This window comes from Oncorhynchus clarkii, chromosome 24 (genome assembly GCF_045791955.1).
Source record: "Oncorhynchus clarkii lewisi isolate Uvic-CL-2024 chromosome 24, UVic_Ocla_1.0, whole genome shotgun sequence".
NCBI lineage: Eukaryota > Metazoa > Chordata > Actinopteri > Salmoniformes > Salmonidae > Oncorhynchus > Oncorhynchus clarkii.
The window spans coordinates 2,012,636-2,040,466 of NC_092170.1; the positions used below are offsets into that span (position 1 = coordinate 2,012,636).

Consider the following 27,831-nt stretch of genomic DNA (forward strand, 5'->3'; position numbering starts at 1 on the left):
TCTCAAAGGCAGTATTAATACATGCCACCGAACAGATGCTTTTATACAAGCATATACAGTGGGGCAAAAAAGTATTTAGTCAGCCACCAATTGTGCAAGTTCTCCCACTTAAAAAGATGAGAGGCCTGTAATTTTCATCATAGGTACACTTCAACTATGACAGACAAAATGAGGGAAAAAAATCCAGAAAATCACATTGTAGGATTTTTTATGAATTTATTTGCAAATTATGGTGGAAAATAAGTATTTGGTCACCTACAAACAAGCAAGATTTCTGGCTCTCACAGACCTGTAGACTTCTTCTTTAAGAGGCTCCTCTGTCCTCCACTCGTTACCTGTATTAATGGCACCTGTTTGAACTTGTTATCAGTATAAAAGACACCTGTTCACAACCTCAAACAGTCACACTCCAAACTCCACGATGGCCAAGACCAAAGAGCTGTCAAAGGACACCAGAAACAAAATTGTAGACCTGCACCAGGCTAGGAAGACTGACTCTGTAATAGGTAAGCAGCTTGGTTTGAAGAAATCAACTGTGGGAGCAATTATTAGGAAATGGAAGACATACAAGACCACTGATAATCTCCCTCGATCTGGGGCTCCACACAAGATCTCACCACGTGGGGTCAAAATGATCACAAGAACGGTGAGCAAAAATCCCAGAACCACACGGGGGGACCTAGTGAATGACCTGCAGAGAGCTGGGACCAAAGTAACAAAGCCTACCATCAGTAACACACTACGCCGCCAGGGACTCAAATCCTGCAGTGCCAGACGTGTCCCCCTGCTTAAGCCAGTACATGTCCAGGCCCGTCTGAAGTTTGCTAGAGAGCATTTGGATGATCCAGAAGAAGATTGGGAGAATGTCATATGGTCAGATGAAACCAAAATATAACTTTTTGGGTAAAAACTCAACTCGTCGTGTTTGGAGGACAAAGAATGCTGAGTTGCATCCAAAGAACACCATACCTACTGTGAAGCATGGGGGTGGAAACATCATGCTTTGGGGCTGTTTTTCTGCAAAGGGACCAGGACGACTGATCCGTGTAAAGGAAAGAATGAATGGGGCCATGTATCGTGAGATTTTGAGTGAAAACCTCCTTCCATCAGCAAGGGCATTGAAGATGAAACATGGCTGGGTCTTTCAGCATGACAATGATCCCAAACACACCGCCCGGGCAACGAAGGAGTGGCTTCGTAAGAAGCATTTCAAGGTCCTGGAGTGGCCTAGTTGTCTCCAGATCTCAACCCCATAGAAAATCTTTGGAGGGAGTTGAAAGTCCGTGTTGCCCAGCAACAGCCCCAAAATATCACTGCTCTAGAGGAGATCTGCATGGTGGAATGGGCCAAAATACCAGCAACAGTGTGTGAAAACCTTGTGAAGACTTACAGAAAACGTTTGACCTCTATCATTGCCACCAAAGGGTATATAACAAAGTATTGAGAAACTTTTGTTATTGACCAAATACTTATTTTCCACCATAATTTGCAAATAAATTCATTCAAAATTCTACAATGTGATTTTCTGGATTTTTTTTCTCATTTTGTCTGTCATTGTTGAAGTGTACCTATGATGAAAATTACAGGCCTCTCTCATATTTTGAAGTGGGAGAACTTGCACAATTGGTGGCTGACTAAATACTTTTTTTGCCCCACTGTATTTTCAGACTGCTGGCCCCAGCGGGAATCAAACCCACGACCCTGGAGTGTCGCAAACACCATGCTCTACCAACTGAGCCACACAGGATCACAGTATTTCTCCTTCCTCCCCACCTGGGGTCTCCAGGGCCTCCTTCTTCTTGGAGTTGGTCTTGGCGTTGATGTCACAGGTCACATGGTAGAAGGAGAAGAGTAGATGGTGCTTCTCGTGGAGCTGGGTGGGCAACTCAATCTTCACCTGGATAAAACAAAGGACCATTTCACAAACAGGCACAGAAATGAAATGAAATCACAATGTATTGTGCATTAAACAAAAGCCTCAAAACATTAAAAAAAGAAGATGAATTGACAACTGGTGTCACAGTGGTGAACAATCAACTGAGCTACTAAATTCCAGGTTGAAGGTTCCCCTGGGTACAGATCTAGTATCATCTTCCCCTTCCCCCAATCCTAACCCAAACTATTAGTGGGGGAAATGCAAAACTGACCCAAGATCAGCATCTGGGGGCAACTTTATCCAGCCACTACACAGTGAAGGCTCTAGCCTGGTACGCACATGTCTGATTGTGCTTCAACCCCTCTCATTCATGATAATGAGCATCAGAGGAGTTTTGCACAAACAAAACTGGCTACCAGGCAATAAGAGCCCTGCACGTCCAATAAATCTCTTCCCGTGCCTCTCCCCCCTCCTTCCATCTCTAGCTATACATCTCTTCAACCCTCTCCTTCCACACTTACCTCATCATAGAAGTCTGGGTTCTGGGAGTGGTGAAGGACTATGGCACAGGCTGCTGTGGTGTAAACTGGGCCCCCAGGCTTGCCGTATATGCACTGAGGCAGCAAGTTAAGAGAAAATAAGAGAAAAGTGAAGTTTTTCCAAAAGAATCCACCATGATACTCTAAATGCTCTCGATGACAGAGAAGATACGACACCTTCAAAGGTTTGGCAACTTCCTCGTCCGAACTTCGAAACTCCACATAGACTGCAAGGTTACGAGCCTGTGAATGAAAATAACATTGTCACATTTGTGGGCATACAGTATTTCACACCAGTCTGCAAAGAGGTCCCATATAAGTCAAATCTAATCAAATTGTATTGGTCACATACACATACTTAGCAGATAATATTGCGGGTGTAGCGAAATGCTTGTGTTCCTAGCTCCAACAATGCAGTAGTATCTAACAATTCACAACAATAGACACAAATATAAAAGTAAAAGAATGGAATTTAAAAAAATATATAAATATTAGGAAGAGCAATTTCTGAGTGACACTGCGTAAAATACAGTAGAATAGAGTATATGCATATGAAATGTACATTGTTACTTGTGTATCACAATACCACATTATTCCATGGGCAAAAAATATATTTTGTCAACCTGCTTTATGTCAAATATTGTGTGCTATTGCTGGGAGAATAAACAAACGTGACAACACATGGCTTTTTCTTTCCAACATTAGGTCGGTTTTCCTCAAAAGTAAGTTTGCTTCAAATTTTGTTTCCTTGCCATGGTATTTCTGAGTATATCTACTATATCTACTAGATATCTACGGTACCTTGGCGAAGCTCTTCTGGCTGTCGTATTTGAGATGCCGGGGGTAGACGTAGACGTGGTTCTTGTAGACGCGGTGTGGCTGGGTGAACTTGGTGGAGTCCTGGACAAACTCCTCCACCTCCACGGTGGCCGGGTGCTGGCTGCAGTCCCCGAAAGGCTTGACGGGCACGTAAGAGGACGTCACACAGTCTGCAGGCAGACAGGCAGACGTCTTTATTATTTTGGAATTTATGTGAGTGTAATGTCTACTGTTCATTTTTGTGTTGCTTATTTTATTTTGGGGTATTATCTATTTCACTTGCTTTGGCAATGTAAACATAGGTTTCCCGTGCCAATAAAGCCCTTAAATTGAATTGGAGAGAGACAGAGATGGAGAGAGAGAGGGGTAGAAAGAAAGATAGAGAGGGGAGAGGTAGAGAGACGGAGACAGAGAGTGAGAGAGAGGACATCTGTCATGCTTGTAACACTGATGGCTATCAACAGTAGAGAGAGAGAGAGAGGGAGAGAGAGGGTAGAACAAGAGATAGAGGGGGAAGAGGTAGAGAGAGAGACAGAGAGAGAGAGAGAGAGAGAGAGAGAGAGAGAGAGAGAGAGAGAGAGGGAAAGAGAAAATAAAGTGAGAGAAGGAGAAGGAGAGACATGTGTCGAAAGAAAGAAAGAGAAAAGAGTGTTCGACCTACTTGGATGCTCCATAGGGACATAGTCCACAGTGATGTCCAGGTTCCCTGGAATGGTCTGCAGTTTACTGGTCTTCTCAGCCCTGCAAAGACACAGAGAGTGCCAAGGAATGGGTGAGCAGTGACCACCATACATTCACTATGACCAGGAGTTTTCCAGGTCAGGTTAGACGGTCATGACAAACTCTATGACTCTGACCTAAAAAGGGATCTACACTATGGGGTTGAACTGACATGATTTGGTCTTTATCCCAAATGGCAACCTATTTCCCATATGGTGCTCTACTTTCAACTCGAGCCCTATGGGACCTGGTCAAAAGTTGTGCACTAAATAGGGAATTGGGTGCCATTTGGGATGCAGCCTTGATATCTTTTCGGTGGCCTACCTCCGGTATTCCGACACCAGCTTGATGAGATCTTCGGTGGAGATCTTGTTGCTCTCCTGTTTGAAGAGGGGCGAGAAGCGAGACTCCCGGTCCACCGTCCCCTGATTGTCCTTAAACACTGACCTGAGACAGACAGCAAGACAAGACAGATAGACAGACGGACGGACGGGCAGGCAGGCAGGCAGGCAGGCAGAACAGACGAGGCAGACAGACGGACGGATGCACAGACAAGACAGACAGGACAATAGTTTTGAGTGTAAGATACTGTGAAAAGTGATCAATAACCTACACCTTTATAGACATTCCTTGTGATGCAGTAAATGCAGTTTGATCATTAAAGGAGAAAAGGTCAATAAATGGATATGGAGTGAGTAGGATTACAGAAAACACAGTGTGGCTCAGTGTCCCTTACCTGATGGACCAGGCAAATGGCATGTGGTACTTCCCCAGTTTACTGCAGAACTGCTTGTTGGATTTCAGCATCTTTTGAACCGTCTTCAAAGGGAAAGGAAGCGAAAGAGAGAGGGAGAGAAAGAGAGAGGGGGGGCAGAGAGAGAGGGAGGGAGAGAGAGAGGGGGCAGAGAGAGAGAGAGAGAGAGAGAGAGAGAGAGAGGGGGCAGAGAGAGAGAGAGAGAGATAGAGAGAGAGAAGGAAACATTACTTATAAAAGGGGCTGCATAGTTGATATTTTTTAAGTCTGCCGGCGGGATTCAGAAAACACACAAATAAATGATCCTTGACGTAGATAAATCTAAATCAACAGGGGTGTCAGGAACCTGGCACGAGGCGCAGCGCTCCCCGTCTGCTCATCTACTCAACTTCCCAAACAAAGGCCAGGATTTCAGAATCCCACTCTGAATTCTGTGGGGGGCATCTTGGGAAAAAAATATCAGAAAATCTACAGTATGAGGAGAAATGTATTTCCGAACCATCTGACTTCCCTGTGTGATTAAGTGGCATTTAAATAGAGCTTTACAAGACATAAGTCTTCCTGGTTGGAGGATTCACAAATTGGATTTGTAGTTTTTATTAGTAGATTAGAATTGTTTTTCACTGTTAATGTAAGTTTTTGTTTTTAATAATTTTTATTTCATTATTTTTATTACTACTACACTGTAGTTGCCATATTATTCCTGTTTCTAAGTATTCTTAGACGTGTAAATATTTGTATGAACATAACAAGATTCAACAACTGAGACATAAACTGAACAAGTTCCACAGAAAAATGTTAAAAAGTAACAGTCAGTATCTAGTGTGGCCACCAGCTGCATTAAGTACTGCAGTGCATCTCCTCCTCATGGACTGCACCAGATTTGCCAGTTCTTGCTGTGAGATGTTACCCCACTCTTCCACAAAAGCACCTGCCAGTTCCCGGACATTTCTGGGAGGAAATGGCCCTAGCCCTCACGCTCCGATCCAACAGGTCCCAGACATGCTCAATGGGATTGAGATCCGGGCTCTTCGCTGGCCATGGCAAAACACTGATATTCCTGTCTTGCAGGAAATCACTCACAGAACGAGCAGTATGGCTGGTGGCATTGTTATACTGGAGGGTCATGTCAGGATGAGCCTGCAGGAAGGGTACCACATGAGGGAGGAGGATGTCTTCCCTGTAACAAAGAGTTGAGATTGCCTGCAATGACAACAAGCTAAGTCCGGTGATGCTGTGACACACCACCCCAGACCATGACGGACCCTCCACCTCCAAATCGATCCCACTCCATAGTACAGGCCTCGGTGTAACGCTCATTCCTTCTATGATAAACGCAAATCTGACCATCACCCCTCGTGAGACAAAACCTTGACTCGTCAGGGAAGAGCACTTTTTGCCAGTCCTGTCTGGTCCAGCGATGGTGGGTTTCTGCCCATAGGCAACATTGTTGCCAGCCTCTCTTAGCCTATTGCGGACAGTCTGAGCACTGATGGAGGGATTGTGCGTTCCTGGTGTAACACGGACAGTTGTTGTTGCCATCCTGTACCTGTCCCGCAGGTGTGATGTTTGGATGTACTGATCCTGTGCAGGTGTTGTTACACGTGGTCTGCCACTGCAAGGACGATCAGCTGTCCGTCCTGTCTCCCTGTAGCGCAGTCTTAGGCGCCTCACAGTACGGACGTAGCAATTTATTGGCCTGGCCACATCATCAGTCCTCATGCCTCCTTGCAGCATGCCTAAGGCACGTTCACGCAGATGAGCAGGGACCCTGGGCATCTTTCTTTTGGTGTTTTTCAGAGTCAGTAGAAAGGCCTCTTTAGTGTCCTAAGTTGTCATAACTGTGACCTTACCATCTGTAACCTGTTAGTGTCTTATTAACGACCGTTCCACAGGTGCATGTTCATTAATTGTTTATGGTTCATTGAACAAGCATGGGAAGCAGTGTTTTAACCCTTTACAATGAAGATTTATGAAGTTATTTGGATTTTACGAATTATCTTTGAAAGACAGGGTCCTGAAAAAGGGACGTTTCTTTTTTTGCTGAGTTTACATGCATTTCTGGAAAACCTGGGAATATTGGGAAAGTTGCTAGAATTTTGCAACCCTATCATAGGTAATAGGCTATAAAGGGAAACCATACAGTTTCATGCTATAAGGTGAATTTAACGGTGTTGTAGAGTTGCGTCACCTTGCTGGAGTCTGTGTTTTTGATGTACGGCTCTGTTCCCGCGGCGATATTTCCCATCAGCACCTTCTCCACCCTCACCAAGAGAACAATGTCCGTGTGGGGATTCGTCACTGAGAAGATGGCCTGCACACACACACACACACGCACACACACACGCACACACACGCACACGGAAGGTATAAGTATGCCATCTCTCTTTTGACACTTCTCCCTATGACATTCCCAGTTCTGCCCCACACCTCTGTGTGTTTCTGTACCAAATAGAAATAGAATGAGTAAAACGGAAGCATGCTTTACTCCCATGGGTACACTTGGCTGATCTTGAGTCAGTTTGGCATTTCCCCCACTAATGGTCAAGGTTAAGATTGGGGGAGGGGAACTGATCCTAGATCTGCCCCTTGGGGAAACTTCCTCCGAGCTTACCTGTTTGGGGAAGCGGAGCCAGTCGTCCAGGTCCAGGCTGAGGTGACAGTCTCCAGGTCTCTTCTCTGCAGAGGAGCTCAGTCTATTCTCCTGCCCCGCCCCGGGCGCTCCCGATCCAGCCCCACCCAGCATCTGACGCACCGTCTCGTGGTTCAGGTCAACATGGAAGTCGGCCGACACCTTCCTCCCCTCACGCACATCCAGCAGGGCCAAAGTCACAAAGAAGGGCTCAATCTGATGGAAATACGTTACACGTGAGGAGCATCGTCAGGCCCAACTTAACCCAGGGCTTTATCAAGGTTTTCCAGCAGAGAGCTTTGACATGCTTGCTATGTTGTTCTACAATATGTCGGCAGGTTGATTAGGATTCAAACCTTCTCTTATTCCTACTCTCGTACGCGTTTAGCGTCAGTATTGCACCAAGCAAATCATTCAAAAGATGAACACTATTCACTTTCCAGTAACCACTGCACTCAATAGCTGATGTAGGATCAGCCACTGCAGCACAGTAAACAACAGAGTGATACGTGTAGTGACCATTGAGCACCATCAGTTATGTAATGCATGTTAATAAATGGTTGTTTCTGAACCCTAACCACACCCAATGAGACGTGTATGTGTGGTTTTAAAGGTACATGACGTTGCATGCACAAAGTATACACACAGTGGGTCAATTTCCGCAACAACTAAGTGCGTTTGAAGTGGGAGCCTAAACTTTTCCGCTGTTTTGGTCCCGTAGCGACCATTTTGTTGCAGAGTGAAGCACAGATACCCTGCGTGACTGTGGGATAGCAAAGTCTGGCATCAAGCTCATCTCAATACTCAACGCAACCCCTACGGCGTTGTTCGTTGCAACGTCATCATGGTAAGTCTACCTTTAAGCTTTGGAGAACTGTGTGTGTGTATGCGAGCGAGTGTGTTTGTACTTGTTGTTTAAAGGGGCTCTTACGTTGGTGACCGGACCAGTCTCGGTCTCATTGATGCAGCCCTGCAGCGTCAGGTTGAGGGATCGACAGGCGATCATCAGTCTCCTCCCCAGCTTCTCCTCGAATGGACGGACTGGGTGGCCTTCCCCCCTAGGGTGCTCACCCCGCGGACTCCTCAACACCTGGCACACAACCAGACAGCATCAGAGGAGGGGCACACAATTGGACTATCAGTGGGCAGCGGGGGGGGGGGGGGGGAGTTGAATGTGGTGTGTAAGCACTGGTCTGGACCAGATGCCTGCAGACACAGAGGCCCTCCTGGGACAGAGATGCCCATCCCTTACCTAACAGTACGTAATTAACAGGTGAACTGTGCAGTAGCACCAACTGTTGCACAAGATGTGTTACCCCTGTAAGTCTCCTGTAGGGGTGTATTAACCCCTACAGGGGACTAACAGGGGTATCAGTGTATTAACCCCTACAGGGGACTTACAGGGGTATCAGTATATTAACCCCTACAGGGAACGTACAGTGGTATCAGTGTATTGACCCCTACAGGGGACTTACAGGGGTATCAGGGTGTGTTAACCCCTATAGGGGACTTACAGGGGTGTCAGTGTATTAACCCCTACAGGGGACTTACAGGGGTATCAGTGTATTAACCCCTACAGGGGACTTACAGGGGTATCAGTGTATTAACCCCTACAGGGGACTTACAGGGGTATCAGTGTATTAACCCCTACAGGGGACTTACAGGGGTATCAGTGTATTAACCCCTACAGGGGACTTACAGGGGTATCAGTGTATTAACCCCTACAGGGGACTTACAGGGGTATCAGTGTATTAACCCCTACAGGGGACTTACAGGGGTATCAGTGTATTAACCCCTACAGGGGACTTACAGGGGTATCAGTGTATTAACCCCTACAGGGGACTTACAGGGGTGTCAGTGTATTAACCCCTACAGGGGACTTACAGGGGTATCAGTGTATTAACCCCTACAGGGGACTTACAGGGGTATCAGTGTATTAACCCCTACAGGGGACTTACAGGGGTGTCAGTGTATTAACCCCTACAGGGGACTTACAGGGGTGTCAGTGTATTAACCACTACAGGGAACTTACAGGGGTGTCAGTGTATTAACCACTACAGGGAACTTACAGGGGTGTCAGTGTATTAACCCCTACATGGGACTTACAGGGGTATCAGTGTATTAACCCCTACAGGGGACTTACAGGGGTATCAGTGTATTAACCCCTACAGGGGACTTACAGGGGTATCAGTGTATTAACCCCTACAGGGGACTTACAGGGGTATCAGTGTATTAACCCCTACAGGGGACTTACAGGGGTATCAGGGTGTGTTGCATGGGAGTCAGTGTATTAACCCCTAAAGAGTACCTACCGGGGTGTCAGGGTCCAGGGAGAACAGGTTGAGCCTCTCTTCTCTTCTGGCTGATCGGACCAACTCCTCAGTTTCAGAGATATACTAAGAGAGAGAAAGAGAGAAGATATTCCCACAAATAAAATACAGAATATGTATTAAATGAGCATAATACAAGTAAATGCACTGATAATTTTTTTATGGGTAATTGTAGAGCAAATTACATCTCCACACACCCACCTTAGCCAGCTCGGGGTTGATGCCACTCTCTGTCGTCTCTTCATTCTCAGGTAAACACACGTCGCTTAGAGACAGATCACACACGTCTGGTGGGGAAAGAGACAGACAGTTACAGTCAATATCGCCGGTGAAATTCATGTCTACCATTCCTGTTTTTAGTATTGTCTCATTTCCTCTGGTCTTCAATGACGGCTATAGTATGAGAGGGAGACGGCAAGGCTGGTTGTCATGGAAGCAGCCATACCTGAGTGTGTTCTGAGTGGGGGAGAGGTGGGGAGGAGAGGGGGAGTAGGGGAGCGCTTTCTCGCTCTCTCTCTCTCTCGCTGACCTTTTCCTGGCCTCTAATTGAGCTTACTGTAGGTCTTTATCCTTTCACTACCATCCCTACATTCAGCCAGTGTAGGTCAACCTTTTATGTGGTACTGTAAAAGAGGCCCCACACAAAGAGAGGGATGGAAATAGACAGCTGTATTCTATCACAGAGAACATGAGAGAGGGGTGGGGGAGAAAGGGAGAGAGAGCGGGTGGGAGAGAGGGAGGGGGGAATAGAGAAAGAGAGAGAGAGAAAGACAGAGAGAAATAAAAAAAGAGAAAGCGAGAGGGTGGGAGAGAGGGGGGGCGTGAAAGAGGGGGGAAGAGAGAGAGAAAGAGAGAATGAGAGAGAGAAAGAGAGAGAGAGAGAGAGAGCAGAACTAGTGCAGAGGCCTGAATGTGTATTAGTGCTCTGGGGTCTACTGATCTGGTCTGCTGATGCTGCTCCTCTCCTCTCATTGCATGGTTAACCAGAACAAATACGACCTGCGAAGATCGATCGGGATGGCGAAAGACAAGTATACGGACAAAGCGGAAGAGCAACTCAGCGGGTCGGATACAAGGCATATGTGGCAGGGGTTTCTAACAACCACGGATTACAAAAACAAAGCCAGTCACGTCACGGATACCAACGCCGCCCTACTGGATGAGCTACCTTTATCTCACGCTTCGTGAGGAGAGCTCCTGAGGACAACGAGGGCTACGTGCTTACGGTCTCCAAGAAGGACGTGTGTAAGTCATTCAAACATGTTAACCCTCACAATTCTGGAGGCCAGATGGCATCCCTAGCCGCGCCCTCAGAGAAAGTGCAGACCAGCTAGCTGTTGTGTTTTCGGACATTTTCAATCTCTCTCTAGCTCAGGCCGATATTCCCACCTGATTCAAGATGTCAACTATCATCCCTGTGCCCAAGAAAGGGAAAGTAACGAAACTTCTAGAGGCTAGAAAAAGACTACATCACCTCCTCCCCTCCCGACACACTCCACCTTCTCCACAATTCGCCTACCGCCCCAAAAAGATCCATGGACGACGCAATCGCCATTGCACTGCCCTCACCCATCTGGACAAGAGGAATGTGAGGATGCTGTTGATCGACTACAGCTCGGCCTTCAATACCATAGTGCCCTCTAAGCTCACCACAAAGCTCACAGCCCTGGGACTGAACTCCTCCCCATGCAAATGGATTGGAACCGGTTCAGGGGAACAGAACCGAAAACCGGAAAATAACAACCTTTTTTCAAGGAACAGAATCGTTATTTTAAAAGCACGGAAACCAGTTTATAACTTTCTTTTACGTTCCAGGTATTTTTTTCCTAGTCCTCCAAAAAAACTAAAGCGCATATGCAAAACCCTTACTCTGTCACTCAGAAACTTATTCCAGCATCTGCCTGCAAGGTGAAAATCTTTGCCATTGTGTGTGTGTGTTTAGGCTACCAGCCCCCCCCCCCCCCCCCCCAAAAAGCATAGGCTACTGTACTGACGTTAGAAGCGTGAGAGGATAGAGAGGTGTTTATTAATCAATCAATCAATGCTATTTAAGGATACTATTGGACTAGTTATCCAAATCAAATCAAATTGTATTTGTCACATGTGCCAAATACAACAGGTGTAGTCCTTACAGTTAAATTCTTACTTACAAGCCGTTAATAACCAACAATGCAGTTTTAAGAAAATACCTCAAAAAAGTAAGCAATAACAAAAACAAATAATTAAAGAGCAGCAGTAAAATAACAATATCGGGGAAATATACAGGGGGTACCGGTGTCGAGGTAATTGAGGTAATATGTACATGTAGGTAGAGTTATTAAATTGACTATGCATAGATCATAACAGAGAGTAGCAGCAGCATAGAAGATTTGATTAGATGTTCAGGAGTCTTATGGCTTAGGGGTAGAAGCTGTTTAGAAGCCTCTTGGACCTAGACTTGGCGCTCCGGTACCGCTTGCCGTGCGGTACTAGGGCCATCCTCTGACACCACCTGGTATAGAGGTCCTGGATGGCAGGAAGCTTTGCCCGGTGATGTTCTGGGCCGTACAGTTATCATGTTTATCGTTGGAAGTATTAACTACAAAAAGGTCAAATGGGATTTTAATTCTGGTGCCGCTCTACACACACACAAGCTTGTTAGCTTGATAGCTCAAGCTCGCTAGCTAGCTCAAGGTTGTTAGCTACAGTGGGGCAAAAAAGTATTTAGTCAGCCACCAATTGTGCACTGCTCTAGAGGAGATCTGCATGGAGGAATGGGCCAAAATACCAGCAACAGTGTGTGAAAACCTTGAAGACTTACAGAAAATGTTTGACCTCTGTCATTGCCAACAAAGGGTATATAACAAAGTATTGAGAAACTTTTGTTATTGACCAAATACTTATTTTCCACCATAATTTGCAAATAAATTCATAAAAAATCCTACACTGCTTTTTTTTCTCATTTTGTCTGTCATAGTTGAAGTGTACCTATGATGAAAATTACAGGCCTCTCTCATCTTTTTAAGTGGGAGAACTTGCACAATTGGTGGCTGACTAAATACTTTTTTGCCCCACTGTAACGCAAGGTTGTTAGCTAGCACAAGGTTGTCAGCTAGCTCAATGTTGTTAGCTAGCTCAAGGTTGTTAGCTAGCTCAAGGTTGTTAGCTAGCAAGCTCAAATGACATTCGAAGTTCCTTCATAGAAGCCACTCCTCCTAGGTATAATTCTGTGGACCTAATTCAGGTAATGAATGTCATAACAAGATGCCTAGGGCTTGAAGCCTGCTCCTCAATCGTCTCTCGCTCTCTCCCCACCCGTAAAATTTCAGTTACATCTTGCGCCATAGGCTACACTTGTCTATCCGTACTGATTGGCGAAGTAATTTCATGAGCTAAATGTAAAAAAAACAGTAGATTTCACAATAAAAGGAACAGAAAGGAACAATATACTTTTTTTGGGTTGAAACCGTTTCAGAACCTTATTTTTCTGGTCGGAACAGTGGAAAGGAACGGAAAATAAGTGTGATTCTGTTCAGAAAGAAACGATTTGAAAATAATTTTGGTTCAAACCCCTACCTCGTCCACACTGATCTTCAACACAGGGGACAAACAAGGCTGCGTACTCAGTCCCCTCCTTTACTCCCTGTATAACAACGAATGCGTAGCCTCACACAGTTCCAACGCCGCCATCATTGCCGATGACACGAATGCAATAACCCAGATAACCAACAATGATGAGGGGGCCTACAGGGAGGAGGTAGGCATTCTGACGGTGTGGTGCCAGTTGAACAAACTCTTCCTCAACGTCAGCAAAACAAAGGAGCTGATTGTGGACTTCAGGAGGAACCAGGCTGGCCAACAGCTTCTATCCCCAGACCATCAGGCTGCTGAATAGCCACCACTACTCCTACTCCTGGATAATAACTCACTAAGCATGAGTTATTCATTTCTGGATCAGCCCTGGGAGCCTCACCAGCCAGTGCGGTTGATGAAACTGTACACCACACCACCTCCAGGTGATATTATATGGCAGTTGATGGCTAATTAGGCTCAGGTCAGTTCGCACTTGATTTAGCACCATGTTAGCACAGCAACACAGAACCATGATGACTATGGCTCTTACATCATTCGTAGTCTTTTTCACAACCACAATTCTCCACGGTCCAGGGCGGTGTGTGAAATTTGTTTGGTTATATTCCACACTGAGGCTTTTTTACTACGTTTAATCTCTAAAAACCAAGGTGGAGTGTTTTGCCTTGTGTCCAGTCTAATTTCCTGGTGGAACACTAACAATAAGGATCAAGTCATCGCACATTAAGTCTCCCATTAGCCATGGCAGAATATCCTACAACCATTATGAATACCAGACTCCGATTACAGCAAATGTGCTCTGCCACTTCGTTAAGTATGATGTTATTTCATTGTTATGGTTCTGTAATCAACCCTAGGGTTCTGGTAGCCTGGACCCAGGTCTGTTTGTGCTGTCTTGCCAACTCCTATGGTTGTTGTCATGCCGAATACATAAGATGTTGGCTAGACAGCACAAACAGATCTGGAACCAGGCTAGGGTTCTGGTGGGCACATTTGAATCGCTATTCTAAGCTCTTCTACTCTTTCCTCTCCCGCTCTGGGGCTATGAGGCTTAGGTGTCAGGATCTAAGTTAAGACTCAGCATTTGCTGCTCCCATAAGTTATTCATAAGGAAACTCAGTGATACTACATTAAAAATTCCTTTTGGGAGAACATCTTCAATAAGATGTTGTTATTTTCAAGTCTTGGGCCACATTCGCATGCGTGCGTCTCTTCTGATCATCAGGTTCGTGTTCAGTAGGCACACAAAATAAAAAAACGATTCAAAATGCAGTGAGGTACAATCTGGTCCAACAAGACACTGTGCCCCAATGTACAGGAACCATTTCCGGTGTAGGTGTATGTTGAAGTTGCCTCTAGACACTCATCTTGGGTGAGTTTAGCCTTTCCCCCACTAATGGTTAGGATTGGGGGAGGGGGAGCTGATCCTGAATCTGTACAAAAGGTCCAGAGTGCTCACCCTGCCGTGTGTCGGTAAGGTCTACACTCTTGCGGTCCAGCTGCGTCAGCGGGGCGGGCCCGTCGTGGGGGCTGATCTGGAGGATCCGGGTCAAGGTACTGATCCACTCCTCCATGTCCTGCTCGCTCTCCGCCGCCAGCACGAAGTACGTCACCTCGTTCATCTTCAGCTCAAAGGCGTGCTTCCTCAGACGGTTGTTCTAGAGAGGGTGTTTTCGTTAGTGTTAGTTTGCACAGAACTCTGAGACGAGTCAGTAAATTTGTGAATTTTGTGCATTTGAGTAGTGCAGTAGTGAACTGTTTGCGTCTGTGAAATCTCCTATCGTATCGTACCATATCGTATCTTGGCAAAGGAGAAATGCTCACTAAAAGGGATGTAAACAAATTTGTGCACAGAATTTGAGAGAAATAAGCTTTTTGTGCTGGGATTTTTTATTTCAGCTCATGAAACCAACTCTTTATATGTTGTGTTTATATTTTTGCTCAGTGTATTTCCTCTCAAGAGTCTTAGCCAGGGAAAGTTTCAACACATCCGAGCTCCTCAATCGGATAGTCTATAGGGAACTGGTTTTGATGTGTGCCAGTGGCATTTTACTGCTGTACATCAGCAAGTGTGTTTATCTATATGTGTGGTGTGTGTATGTGTGTGTGAGAGTGTGCGTGTGTATTTGTGCATGCGCACGTGTGTGTGTGTGTGTGTGTGTGTGTGTGTGTGTGTGTGCCCGAAAGCACGTGTGTCTATGCGCAGGCATGCTTGAGTGTAAAACAAATTTCACAGTACATTGGTACTCCATCATCCTTTACTCACCTGAACCACACCGGTACACGAGTCCAGGAAGATGCAGCCCTTGGGCTCTTTGGAGATCTTCTCATCTTTGTAAAAGTTCATGATGTAGGAGTTATCAGTCAGCTGCGTCAGCTGGAAGTACCTCCTCTTGAACGACTACAGGGACATCAAAATAAAAATACAACCCCGTCAAAATTAAAATGTAGGCAATAAAGACATAATCACCCTAACCCAGACAATAACACCCTCCTTTCATCACTGAACGTGTCACTACACTACGTGATGGCACCCTATTCCCTATAAATTGCACTACTTTTGTCTTAGAAGAGACAGGCCATAACTTAAAGAGAGCCAGGACCCTACAGGGCCGGTTTGACTAAGAGTCTGCATTGTTAGAAGACAGGATGGGAGGGAAAGGCTGGGAGGGAGACCAGGAAAAGAGTGAGATGTTAGAGAGAAGACAGAGAGTCAAGAAATGTGTGTGTGAGAGAGAGAAGTAAGGAATGTAGTAGGAAACAGTACTACGACGCAAGGTAAACAAATACTGTGGAGAGAGGGTAGGAAACGTAAAAAAGATAGGAAGAGAGTGAGTGAGAGAGAGAGAGAGAGAGAGAGGTAGAGAGAGGAAAACAGGAATTAAAGAGAGAGCGCGAGAGACAGACCCAAAGATTTTGAAAACAAATCCAATTTTAAAAATACCACAGTGTGCCATCACAGCAGCAAGTTGTGTGACCTGTTGCTACAAGAAAAGGGCAACCAGTGATGAACAAACACCACTGTAAATACATTTATGTTTATTCATTTTCCCTTTTGCACTTTAACTTTTTGCACACCGTTATAACACTGTACATAGCCATAATATGACAATTGAAATTTCTCTATTCCTCTGAAACATTTGTTAGTGTAATGTTTACTGTTCATTTTTCATTGTTTATTTCACATTTGTTCATTATCTATTTCACTTGCTTTGGCAATGTAAACATATGTTTCCTTTGCCAATAAAGCCCTTAAAATTGGAGAGAGAGAGAAAGAGCAGGGGATTGTGGGGGAGTCTGTGGCACACTTCCTCACCCGAACAGTGATGCTGTTGTTGACAGTGCTATTGAAGTTCCCTTTATAGAGCCACCCCGATCGGAACACACCAATCCCTCCTCCTCCGCCTCCCCCTCCTTTAGAAGAGGACAAAGACGTTGTGTCCTGCAAAAAACAAAACGGACATCTTTAAATCAGGCTCGATGGGTACGTCCCAAATGGCAACCTATTCCCTCTAAAATGCACTACATTTAGGGAATATAACTTTACAGGGCTATGGTCAGAAGTAGGGCACTACAAATATCTCAATAACCAAGGTCTAAATATGTCTGCCATTGAGATACAATATGATACTTTGTTCTGTTTCATTCTATGATGCCTAATTTGTCATGAACATACACCTGCTGTAACAGAGCCGAGACCTGGAGGAGCCTTAGAGGATAACATTTTTGGAGAGTCATTGATTCTTTCTCAGATGAACTCAATTGAATTAAGCGTGTACTCAATGGCCCCTCGAGCAAAAACAACAGGGGTAGAAATATGTGAGCAGACGTGCATTATGACAGTTTAACAGTAGGGCTAATCAATGGCCTCTGACTAGTCATCATACTCATGCTAAGTCCCAAAGGGCACCCTATTCCCTATACAGTGCACTACTATTGACCAGAGCCATATTGGCCCTGGTCAAAAGTAGTGCACTTTAAAGGGAATAGAATCCATGAAACAGGCCTGACCTCATCCTTGTCCACGTCCTCATGGTCAATCTCAAAGGAGTGGGAGGGCAACTTCTCCGCCTTGTACAGCTTCCTGTGAGGGAGAGAGAGATTTGATATGTTTCTTTATGTTTGCTTTGGCAATGTATGTGATTAACAGTTTCTGTTATGTCTTGTGGGCTTCATAACCACATCTTTATAACAATTCAATGATGACGAAACGGGAGACGGGGAACAGTTCCAGTGGTATAAAGTAAGTAAGTAAAAACACAAGTCATTTTTGGGGTCTCTTCTTTATTTTACTATTTATATTTGACTACTTTTACTCCACTACATTCCTAAAGAAAGTATGTACTTTTTACTCCCATACATATTCCTTGACACCCAAAAGTACTAGCTACATTTCGATTGCTCAGGCAGGACAGCAATATCATTCAATTCACGCACCTATCAATATAACAAGTTGACATTCCCACTGCCTCTGATCTGGCGGATTCACTAAACACAAATACTCTTTGTAAATTCTGTCTGAGTGTTGAAGTGTGCCCCTGGTTGTCCGCAGACGCAAGACTATAAGGAATTTGATGGATTTACTTTTACTCAAGTACATTTTCCACCACAGTACTTAAGTACATTTAAAACCAAATACTTCTATTCAAGTAGTATTTTACTCAGTGACTTTCACTTTTAATTAAGTCATTTTCTATTGAAGTATCTTTACTTTTACTAAAGTATGACAATTAAGTACTTTTTCCACCACTGATCAGTTCAACCATTTATCTGAACGTGCTCATCTACATCAACATTCAACACCCATGATGCTTTGCGCATACAACTAAGATAAGTACGGAAGGTACAACCTTTATCAACAACATCTCCTTCCCTCTTACACGAATTGTCCCCATTATGAACAGTCTTCTGCAGTCTTGACCCACTCCAATTTGTATACCGCCCCAACAGATCCACAGATGATGCAGTCTCTATTGCACTCCACACTGCCCTTTCCCACCTGGACAAAAATAACACCTATGTGAGAATGCTATTCATTGACTACAGCTCAGCGTTCAACACCATAGTGCCCTCAAAGCTGAACAATAAGCTAAGGACCCTGGGACTAAACACCTCCCTCTGCAACTGGATCCTGGACTTCCTGACAGGCCGCCCCCAGGTGGTAAGGGTAGGTAACAACACATCCGCCACACTGATCCTCAACACAGGGGGCCCTCAGGGGTGAGTGCTCAGCCACCTCCTGTACTCCCTGTTCACTCATGACTGCACGGCCAGGCACGACTCCAATACCATCATTAAATTTGCCGATGACACAACAGTGGTAGGCCTGATCACCGACAACAACGAGACAGCCTATAGGGAGGAGGTCAGAGACCTGGCCGTGTGGTGCCAGGACAACAACCTCTCCCTCAACGTGATCAAGACAAAAGAGATGATTGTGGACTACAGGAAAAAGAGGACCGAGCACACCCCCATTCTCAACAACGGGGCTGCAATGGAGCAGGTTGAGAGCTTCAAGTTCCTTGGTGTCCACATCGCCAACAAACTAACATGGTCCAAGCACAACATGACAGTAGTGATGCGGGCACTACAAAACCTAATCCTCCTCAGGAGACTGAAAAGATTTGTCATGGGTCCTCAGATCCTCAAAAGGTTCTACAGCTGTACCATTGAGAGCATCACTGCCCGGTATGGCAACTGCTCAGCCTCCGACCGCAAGGCACTACAGAGGGTAGTGCGAATGGCCCAGTACATCACTGGGGCCAAGCTTCCTGTCATCCAGGTCCTCTATACCAGGCGGTGTCAGAGGAAGGCCCAAAAAATTGTCAAAGACTCCAGCCACTTTACCCCCCAAAATATATGGGGGATTGGAAATGATGCAGACAATTACATTGATGGAAGCAACAATCTTTCCGCAATATTAAGCTGATCCACCCCTTTAAAAAAACAAACAACAAAAAACACTGTGTGACCCTGATTTAGCCCACTGCAGGAAAAGGTTCAAATCGCCACATATCCTGATTCCACCATCATTCTTAAGGACTGGTACAATGGATGTCGTCCATTCACTCACGCTCGAGTACTTTTTTCCCAACAATTCCAGACATTTTTCTTTTCTCAATAGGCTCCTAATTGTCACTCACTTCAATATTGTCCTCAACCACGTAATCAACCACGTAATCTTCATTCACTTCCCTCACTGACGTTCCATCCTTAGTTTTTAATTCCAAAGTTCGACTTCATAGTTTAATAAATGTCATTTCCTTTACTCACTGTATATTCCTCCCTATTAATCAATGTTTTCCACTCCGATGTCCGTCTCAAATCCTTTTCTGCTGTCCATGACGATAGGGTTGGGCCAGATTTTCATATCGTCATTACCGTCCTTCTCTCATCCCGGGATTTACGGTATTACCGGCTTAACGATGTCACACGGTGTCCTGTGTGAATCTAAGTGTGCGTTCTCTAATCCTCTCCTTCTCTCTTTCTTTCTCTCTCTCGGAGGACCTGAGCCCTAGGACCATGCCCCAGGACTACCTGACATGATGACTCCTTGCTGTCCCCAGTCCACCTGACCGTGCTGCTGCTCCAGTTTCAACTGTTCTGCCTTATTCAACCATGCTGGTCATTTATGAACATTTGAACATCTTGGCCATGTTCTGTTATAATCTCTACCCGGCACAGCCAGAAGAGGACTGGCCACCCCACATAGCCTGGTTCCTCTCTAGGTTTCTTCCTAGGTTTTGGCCTTTCTAGGGAGTTTTTCCTAGCCACCGTGCTTCTACACCTGCATTGCTTGCTGTTTGCGGTTTTAGGCTGGGTTTCTGTACAGCACTTTGAGATATCAGCTGATGTACGAAGGGCTATATAAATGAATTTGATTTGAAATTTGATTAATACACAAGGGGACCCCCAAAAAATTGCCCATTGGGTGTTTACCAGGACGCTAATAAAATTAGCACAACTAATAGCAAGTTTCCATGGAGGCTAATAGCTAAATATGCTAACGTGCGCAAATAAAATAAACAAATTGCCAAGACCGGCAATCCAGCTCATAAAGTTTACATATATACATATACCTGGGGCGGCAGGGTAGCCTAGTGGTTAGAGTGTTGGACTAGTAACCGGAAGGTTGCAAGTTCAAATCCCCAAGCTGACAAGGTACAAATCTGTCGTTCTGCCCCTGTTCCTAGGCCGTCATTGAAAATAAGAATTTATTCTTAACTGACTTGCCTAGTTAAATAAAATATATAGGTAGGATCTGCAGAATGTCATTTTGGTGAGTTTGGACATTTACAAGCGAATGAACAATGTTTTGATGCATGCTTGTCTGAAGGAAGAACAGCGCTGGCTCGGGAGCAGCATGTGTACAGTTGTGTCTGTGTGGGCTCTAGAGTCGCTGTGGCAATGGGCCTGCCTGCTCTGCTCGGTGAAGATGAGGGAGGAGGAGATGGGCCAAGAATGAAGAGGAGAAAAAAACACAAGGAAATCAAGATAGCACTGGCAGCTGTACAGATAAACTCATCCAAAGGGCTTTATCTTTTCAAACAAAGCAGAAAGCTAACACAATATGATGCCCTGTCACCTTATTAATTCAGCTACTTACTTAGATAACTAGCAAGTTCAACATAAGGGTTGAGTTGACGCAGAAGTCTGCGTCTTTCACACAGGACAATAAAAGAAAAACACGTAACAAATCTCTTTCTGCGTTTTGTAAATGCAGATTTAAATGGCTTCTTACTGCATTTTGTGATAGGCATCAGACTAATTTGTGACTAGTTTCAAGAAACTAGGCGAAGGTCGCACGTCACTACATCACAGGAGAGGCATTTGAACGTAAACATGTATTTTTGTCAAATTAGCTTTTTTGCAGAAATGCCTTCTGGAACATGTGAACTTTCATGTGCCTTAATAAGAAATGTGTACTCCATCCGCAAATACAAATAAAATGTTAAATTACGAGCTTAGTTGGTTGAGCCACGGAAAAAGCCAAGAACCTTCCCGCTAGCCTTGATTGGCTGAGATAATGGATGGGCTGGACATGCCGGGAGATGAGCTGCTCAGCACGTGTTGATAGTCCTTTCTTACCGCACCATTTTTGAAAGATATAAAATTAACCATCAAGAACCACAAAAGTTTTGCTACTTTTCTCAATAAAATTGAAGCCCTGAATTTAGCAGGCGCTATAGACAGATCTGTTGGAAAAAGTGATAGGCTATTTTCTGCACACGCCACACCGTCAGTGTGAACCAGAGTGACTTGACACCATGCTGGCCAAACAAGATGTAGCTACAAACAAAACAAAGTTAAATGGTTTCAGTCCGCCGTGAAGCGTTCGTCCATATACACGGGTTTCTAATTTTGTCAGAAAGTTGTTTTTTATTGCAATTTCAAGCATAATGTTCACTAGATCTCCCAGTATCTCTACTTGCACATTCATCTTCTGCACATCTATCACTCCAGTGTTTAATTGCTACATTGTAATTATTTCACCACCTTGGCCTATTTATTGCCTTTACCTACCTTATCCTACCTCATTTGCACACACTGTATATATACTTTTTCTATTGTATTATTGAATGTATGTTTGTTTATTCCATGTGTAACTCTGTGTTGTTGTTTGTGTTGCACTGCTTTGCTTTATCTTGGCCAGGTCGCAGTTGTAAATGAGAACTTGTTCTCAACTAGCCTACCTGGTTAAATAAAGGTGTTCTCAACTAGCCTACCTGGTTAAATAAAGGTGTTCTCAACTAGCCTACCTGGTTAAATAAAGGTGAAATAAAATAAAATAGATAAAATAGATAGCAAATGTTAGCTTGCTGGCTCGCTAGCTGACGTTATGCGTATGATCTGTGTATTCATATTATTCAAATCAGATCTAAATTTGCATTGCTAATTTTAGCTAGCTAACATTGAACCTAGTTAGCATTAGCTACCTGCAGATTCATACTACAGCTATGACAATGTTTGTATTGGTAGTAGTATGAGTTGGGATTATGTCGGTTCATTGTTTAGCTAGCTAGCTACATGTCTAAACAAAAGACTCCACTTCGCTAGATGATTACATGACCCATCAAGTTAGCCAGGTGTGTCTGGGGGTGATTACAGCCATCTATTGTATTTTATGTATCTAGACAATTGTGACCCATCCACTTAGCTAGTTGTGGCTGGGTGGTGGTTATAGCATTTCCTTCACATGACCCATCAATTTAGACAAGTGTGTCGGGTAAGCATAGTAGTTATAAATAGTTATAAAATATTTTATCTGGACACTTTCTGTTTTTGATATTGATACTATGCAAGTAACCATTTCACTGTACCGTTTACACCTTCTGTATCCTATGCATGTGACAAATAAACTTAGATTTGATTTGATATAGTGTGTGTTTACCAGAGACAGTAATGTGAAGAACAACATGACCTGCACCAAAATCAAATTAGGATATAAGCCAAGGACTAGTGTATTTTTAGCTGGAGTTTTCCCTTATTGTAGGCTACTGCTTTAACCACTTTTAGTCTTGACATCTTTGGTTGTTTACTAAACTACTCACTCTGTTTAGCACATGACCTCACATGTGAATCCATAAAGAGATGAGTGGGGCTAAGGCTTAAGAGGGTGTGAACAATGCTGAACGGGTGTTGACAAAAAAGAGCTCTCCAGTTGGTGGACCAAAACATTAAAAGGGCCATTTTCTCAAAAATGGGGTTTATCAACTTTCAAAGCAGTATTACTTTCCCATTGTTCCTCAACTGCAGTGTATGATATACAGGACATTTTTTTTTTAGCTCTGAGTCTCTACTTTTATCCAATGTAAAAAACACAAATTTCAAATGTTGCTACATAAGACCGAATCAAGGCGGTCGGTCACATTTGTGCTTCAGTTGCACTTCTCCCCTCGAATAAGAATTCACTATCACCAGACAGTGCTCTGACTAATGTGTAGCTACTTTGTCTCTGCTAGCGAAACACTGTGCCTAGACTGTACCACGGAATAGAGACAGACAGAGAGGGAAACAAGGGAGTGAGAGAGAGAGAGAGAGAGAGAGAGAGAGAGAAGTGATGAGACAGAGACAGAGAACAAGAAAGAGACAGACAGGGAGAGTAATAAAGAAAGAGACTGCAGACTGTCTTCTACCATCATTTGTCTGTTTGGAGGAGAGAAAGGGGAGGGAGAAGGATGGATGGGAGAGAGGAGGAGCTCCACATCCTCCCTGTCCAAAGCTCCCTGTCCAAAGTTCTCGCTCGCTCTGTCTGTCTGCCCCTAGGGCGATATAGGCCTAAAAATCATATCTTGATTTTTTTCAAACTTATGGGAGATTCACGATATATATTTCTCTATTATTTATTTTTTTATAATCACTGATCTGGCTTTCAAATCTGTCTATGAAAATGCCCATACAAATTTAACTAGAACCATGCATAGTGCACAAATTCACAAATAATGACTAACTTCTTGTAGCAAGGGATTAAGCTACAGAAAATGAACACAGGTCAACAATCTCTCATGTGCTGTGTTATTAGCCTACTAATCTTTATATTTCAAGTTTAGCGCCAACTTGGATTCTATTTGCTAGCTAACAAGGTTGCACATTTAAATTGTTATGAACACATCCTTCGCTCTGTCTCCAACTGTTTGAAAAGCATGTTAGCCTGTTCTCATGTTAAAATCAAGTGGCCTACCTTATTTCTCAGAACGAGAACGAGTTGCCAATTCCTTATATACTTGTGTTTTATGCGTATTGCACATTTACAAAAACACAGACTAGACAGCTAGTATAATAGTCTTTGGCTAAAATGCTGCTAGTGGTATGTGGTACCCTTATGCCGCCGTGACAAACTGAGCATTTATTTTTTCCAGAATCAATGTTCATTGATAAGTTTTAGTAGTGTCTGCTCTGCGTGCAATTTGAGTAGTTGAGACATAAAACAGGTATTGTTAGAAAAACCTCTCCTCTATTACAGTAAAATAATGTCTCAATGTGTTTTGGTGTCCATTCTGTTGGACCAAACCTCAAATGCAAATAGCGAGTTGAAACCACTTTTCAGAGAGGAAGATGTGATCTCTGAATTTTGTTGGCGTGAGAGGCGGAGGGGTTGCTTGGTGTGTGTGAACCATAGAGGGAGAGGCGATGTGAGAATGAATCTGTCCAAAATAAGCCCAATGCGTTTTTATGGGTTTATTTTGGACCTAAGCTTGTTGCCTGCCTTCCCGCCTTTGGGACAACAAACTCCCATTGTTAGGGCGGGGAGGTGCATCTCTGGTGTAAACGGGGAGGTGCACACAGCACAGAGGAGCAAAAGAGACAAGACCAAAAATACAACGCAAGAACAAGCGGAAACGCACATAAAAACGGACAATTACAAAACCTTGATTCTTGTAATACAGGCATTAATTCATTTGATATATCCCCCTCCCCCCCATCACCTGAATGAAGTGTCCCGCCTGTTCTAGTCTACTTCCCACCCTCCCCTCCTCTACTCACCTCATTCTGCCTTCCCCACTTCTCTCTCCCTCTCCCCTTCCCTCCGCTCCCCTCTCTCTCCCCCTCATCTCCCCCACAGACAGTCAGAGTGACATATGATCAGGAGGTGACCTCGTTTGACTCGTTCACTTTGAGGAGCTCTGTTTTATCCTACAGGTCTGCCTCTTCCATTAGGGATGTCAGGAGGGAGAGGACTACACTTAAAAGCTTCCAGGCAGAGAGAGAGAGAAGGTCTGCGTTCCAAATGGCCCCCTATTACCTACTACATAGTGCACTACTTTTGAACAGGGCCCATAGGGTTCTGGTCAGAAGTAGTGCACTATGTAGGGAACAGGGTGCCATATGGAACACAGCCAAGGAGTATGTCCTCTCTCTATGTCCCCTATCATCATATCGTAGATGTACCACACTTCAGTAATGGCATTCAAGCTCAACTCTAGTGTTGATACACGTGTTGTGATAGCCACATAACAGTCCAGCAGTTTATTGTAGTAGTAGGGCCTGCTTAACTACACAGGCATGGGCTAACTCGAGCCCAGAGATTTTTTCTGGCCAGGTCACCACGGCTAGGCGAAGTGAACGTTTGTGCTTGCATACTCTCTTAAAATACCTTTGCTTGAAAAACTAGACAAAGCGGCAATATTACTGTTTATCCCTCTGTTGAGACACCATAGCAACAAGTAAACTTCTCAAAATAGTCTGAATGAATCTAAGATAGGTCAAGAAATCTGTATTTAAATGTTGATGTTTTGACAGAGGAAGTCTTAGTCACGCAATTGAAACTAAGATGTTTGGTGCAGTATTTCTCGAGTGAAATGTGCATGAAAACTAGTCGTCTGTCATTGAATGACAACAAACACCTACTTTTGGCCAATCACTGACGAAGGGGTGGAAACTTTGGCTGCCGAACTTCGACAAGCCCCAAGAGAAAAATGTGTGTGCTCGAACAGCCGGAAAAAAAAAACACTGAACGCTGCCGAATACCAAAAGGTCAAAGATGTGGTCTAATATATGCGCAAACTCTTTCGAATGGGAAGCATACGGTAAGTTTTACTGTGGAGGTGCTGGGTGCATGGAGTCGGATAGAGGGCAGACTTGCTACAAAGCTTGTTATAGCATGGGCAGTGAGGGCTTTCTCCATTTTAAAATGGGTTAAAGGGGCAATTTTCAGTTTAAACAAAAACAAAGTGGGAACCCTGCCACTGTTTTGGTAAACAGCAGATTTCCCCTTGAAGGGATCATCGTAGCACAGATAGGAGGTGTTCTCTCTTTTCCATCTCTATGGCTGGGTGTCTGAGCTGAGCCCCGACTTGTGTGGCCGAGTCCTATCCATCTCCTCCCGAAAAGGACCCGACAAAAACTTGCCCTCGCTCCAGTGCGTTCATGAGCCGCCCTGTGTTTGTGCATGTGCTCTGAGCTGGAGACACAAAGGCTTCCCTCTTTTATCAGGATAGCAGACCAAGCACTGCAACTAGTCTCAGCTAAATTATTCATGGCATCTCATGGCTTCTCAAAATTGTCTCCAAGAGGCTAAACATTTTTTAGAGAATCTTCAGGGACACCCCTGTGTTTGGACCTAACAGTTAGAATAGCCTTGCAACATGCCAGACTTCGTGGCTCTCTCTGGAGAGACACAGCTCGTGAAGATTACCAGCTCAGAGTGAACTGAGCTGTCAGTCTGTCAACTGGATCACAGACATATGTATGTAGGTATGTATGTAGGTACATATGTACATATGTATGTATGTAGTATGAGGAGCCCAAACTGATCCTAGATCTGATGCTAACTGTGTGTACAGGGTATCTTACAAAGGCTAGCAGTAACTCCCATACTGATCCTAGATCTGCTACACATTCCAGGGAAAGACAGAGGAAGTGATTCAGAGAGAGAACTCATATCATGTGGATCTAACCTCCATAGGAGCCCGTACACTCAGTCTCTTGACATCTATTGATGTTAAACTACACAGTATCAAAAGTAGAATTTGGATCAGTTTTAGAGTTGATGTACAGTATATGATGTTGAACTTAAAACTATTTTAAATTCAACAAACTCAAAAAGGTCATGGGAACTGAACTAGAGGACTACAACATAACCAACTCATGGGAGACCAGGAGAACATTCCAGTGGTCTGGATAGGGGTCAGAAATCAAAGAGGCTCTGCTGTGATGTTTGGTCTCCCTGGGGTTGAGTGACCGATACACACACCCTGACATCACTGCTGCTGGACAGCACAGCTTGCCACTCAACAACACAGCCCACCGATGTCCATCATTTTGTTTTTTTGTTCCCATTGTTGACATCACAGAGAGCTATTTTTCGAGAGGCCCGCTATGTAACCGCAGACTACAGCAGCTCAAATGGCACACTATTTCCTATTTAGTGAACTCTGGTCAAAAGTAGTGCACTAAATAGGGAATAGGGTTCCATTAAGGATACAAGCACCTGGATCTTTTGGTCTAGCTGAGGTTCTCAGCTGCGTCTTTCCTAGTGTTTATGTGAAGCACGCCTTTGGAAAGTCTGGAATGCGTTCCTGACAAAGACTCTGTCAAAACCGTTAAGCCCTGGAGTGGGCCCTGTCAAACACAATAGCGTTATAACACTTAGAAGTACATGAAGTGGCGAAGTACTGTTTTCTGACGCGGAACAATTCAAATATGTAAACACTGCTCTGTAACTAAACCCATGTAAATGTACTGAATGCATAAGTGCAATCACAGACAAGGGCTGCAAAATTCTGGTAACTTTCACAAAATGTATGGAAAACCTGGGAGTTTTGGGAAAGTTGCCGGAATGTTGTAACTCTTTCATAGACTATTCTGTACCTGGGAAGTAGCCGGTAATCTCCTGCGTACTCATCATATTTGTAATGGACCACGTGTAGTTGGGAGTTGTAGTACTTGCAGGCCTGGAACAGAGGAGGAGAAAGAGGAGTAGGAAGAGGAGGGGACAGAGGTTCTGTTAATGCCTGTGAATAACAGACAGTTGATTCTGTCTGTATACATGACCGTGTGTGTGTGTGTGTGTGTCTGTGTGTGTGTGTGTGTGTGTTTAATTTCATGCATTTATTTGACCTTTATTTTAACAGGGAGTCGCATTGAGACCA

General features: G+C 44.3%; 1 protein-coding gene across 2 annotated transcripts in view; it reads right to left on the reverse strand.

The window, feature by feature from the left end:
• LOC139382264 (dedicator of cytokinesis protein 10-like) overlaps nucleotides 1-27,831 on the reverse strand; it is a 177,212-nt gene that overhangs the window by 66,938 nt on the left and 82,443 nt on the right. For both annotated transcript variants that reach the window (XM_071126130.1, XM_071126129.1), the window contains exons 4-20: nucleotides 27,551-27,633; nucleotides 17,252-17,324; nucleotides 16,557-16,682; nucleotides 15,507-15,641; nucleotides 14,700-14,898; nucleotides 9,872-9,957; nucleotides 9,653-9,736; nucleotides 8,272-8,430; nucleotides 7,323-7,556; nucleotides 6,900-7,022; nucleotides 4,691-4,773; nucleotides 4,279-4,401; nucleotides 3,896-3,975; nucleotides 3,217-3,404; nucleotides 2,593-2,658; nucleotides 2,398-2,490; nucleotides 1,774-1,897 (exon numbers count right to left, since the gene is read on the reverse strand). In XM_071126130.1, coding sequence (XP_070982231.1) covers nucleotides 1,774-1,897; nucleotides 2,398-2,490; nucleotides 2,593-2,658; nucleotides 3,217-3,404; nucleotides 3,896-3,975; nucleotides 4,279-4,401; nucleotides 4,691-4,773; nucleotides 6,900-7,022; nucleotides 7,323-7,556; nucleotides 8,272-8,430; nucleotides 9,653-9,736; nucleotides 9,872-9,957; nucleotides 14,700-14,898; nucleotides 15,507-15,641; nucleotides 16,557-16,682; nucleotides 17,252-17,324; nucleotides 27,551-27,633 — 2,059 coding nt within the window. The remainder of the gene's footprint in view (nucleotides 1-1,773; nucleotides 1,898-2,397; nucleotides 2,491-2,592; nucleotides 2,659-3,216; nucleotides 3,405-3,895; nucleotides 3,976-4,278; nucleotides 4,402-4,690; nucleotides 4,774-6,899; nucleotides 7,023-7,322; nucleotides 7,557-8,271; nucleotides 8,431-9,652; nucleotides 9,737-9,871; nucleotides 9,958-14,699; nucleotides 14,899-15,506; nucleotides 15,642-16,556; nucleotides 16,683-17,251; nucleotides 17,325-27,550; nucleotides 27,634-27,831) is intronic.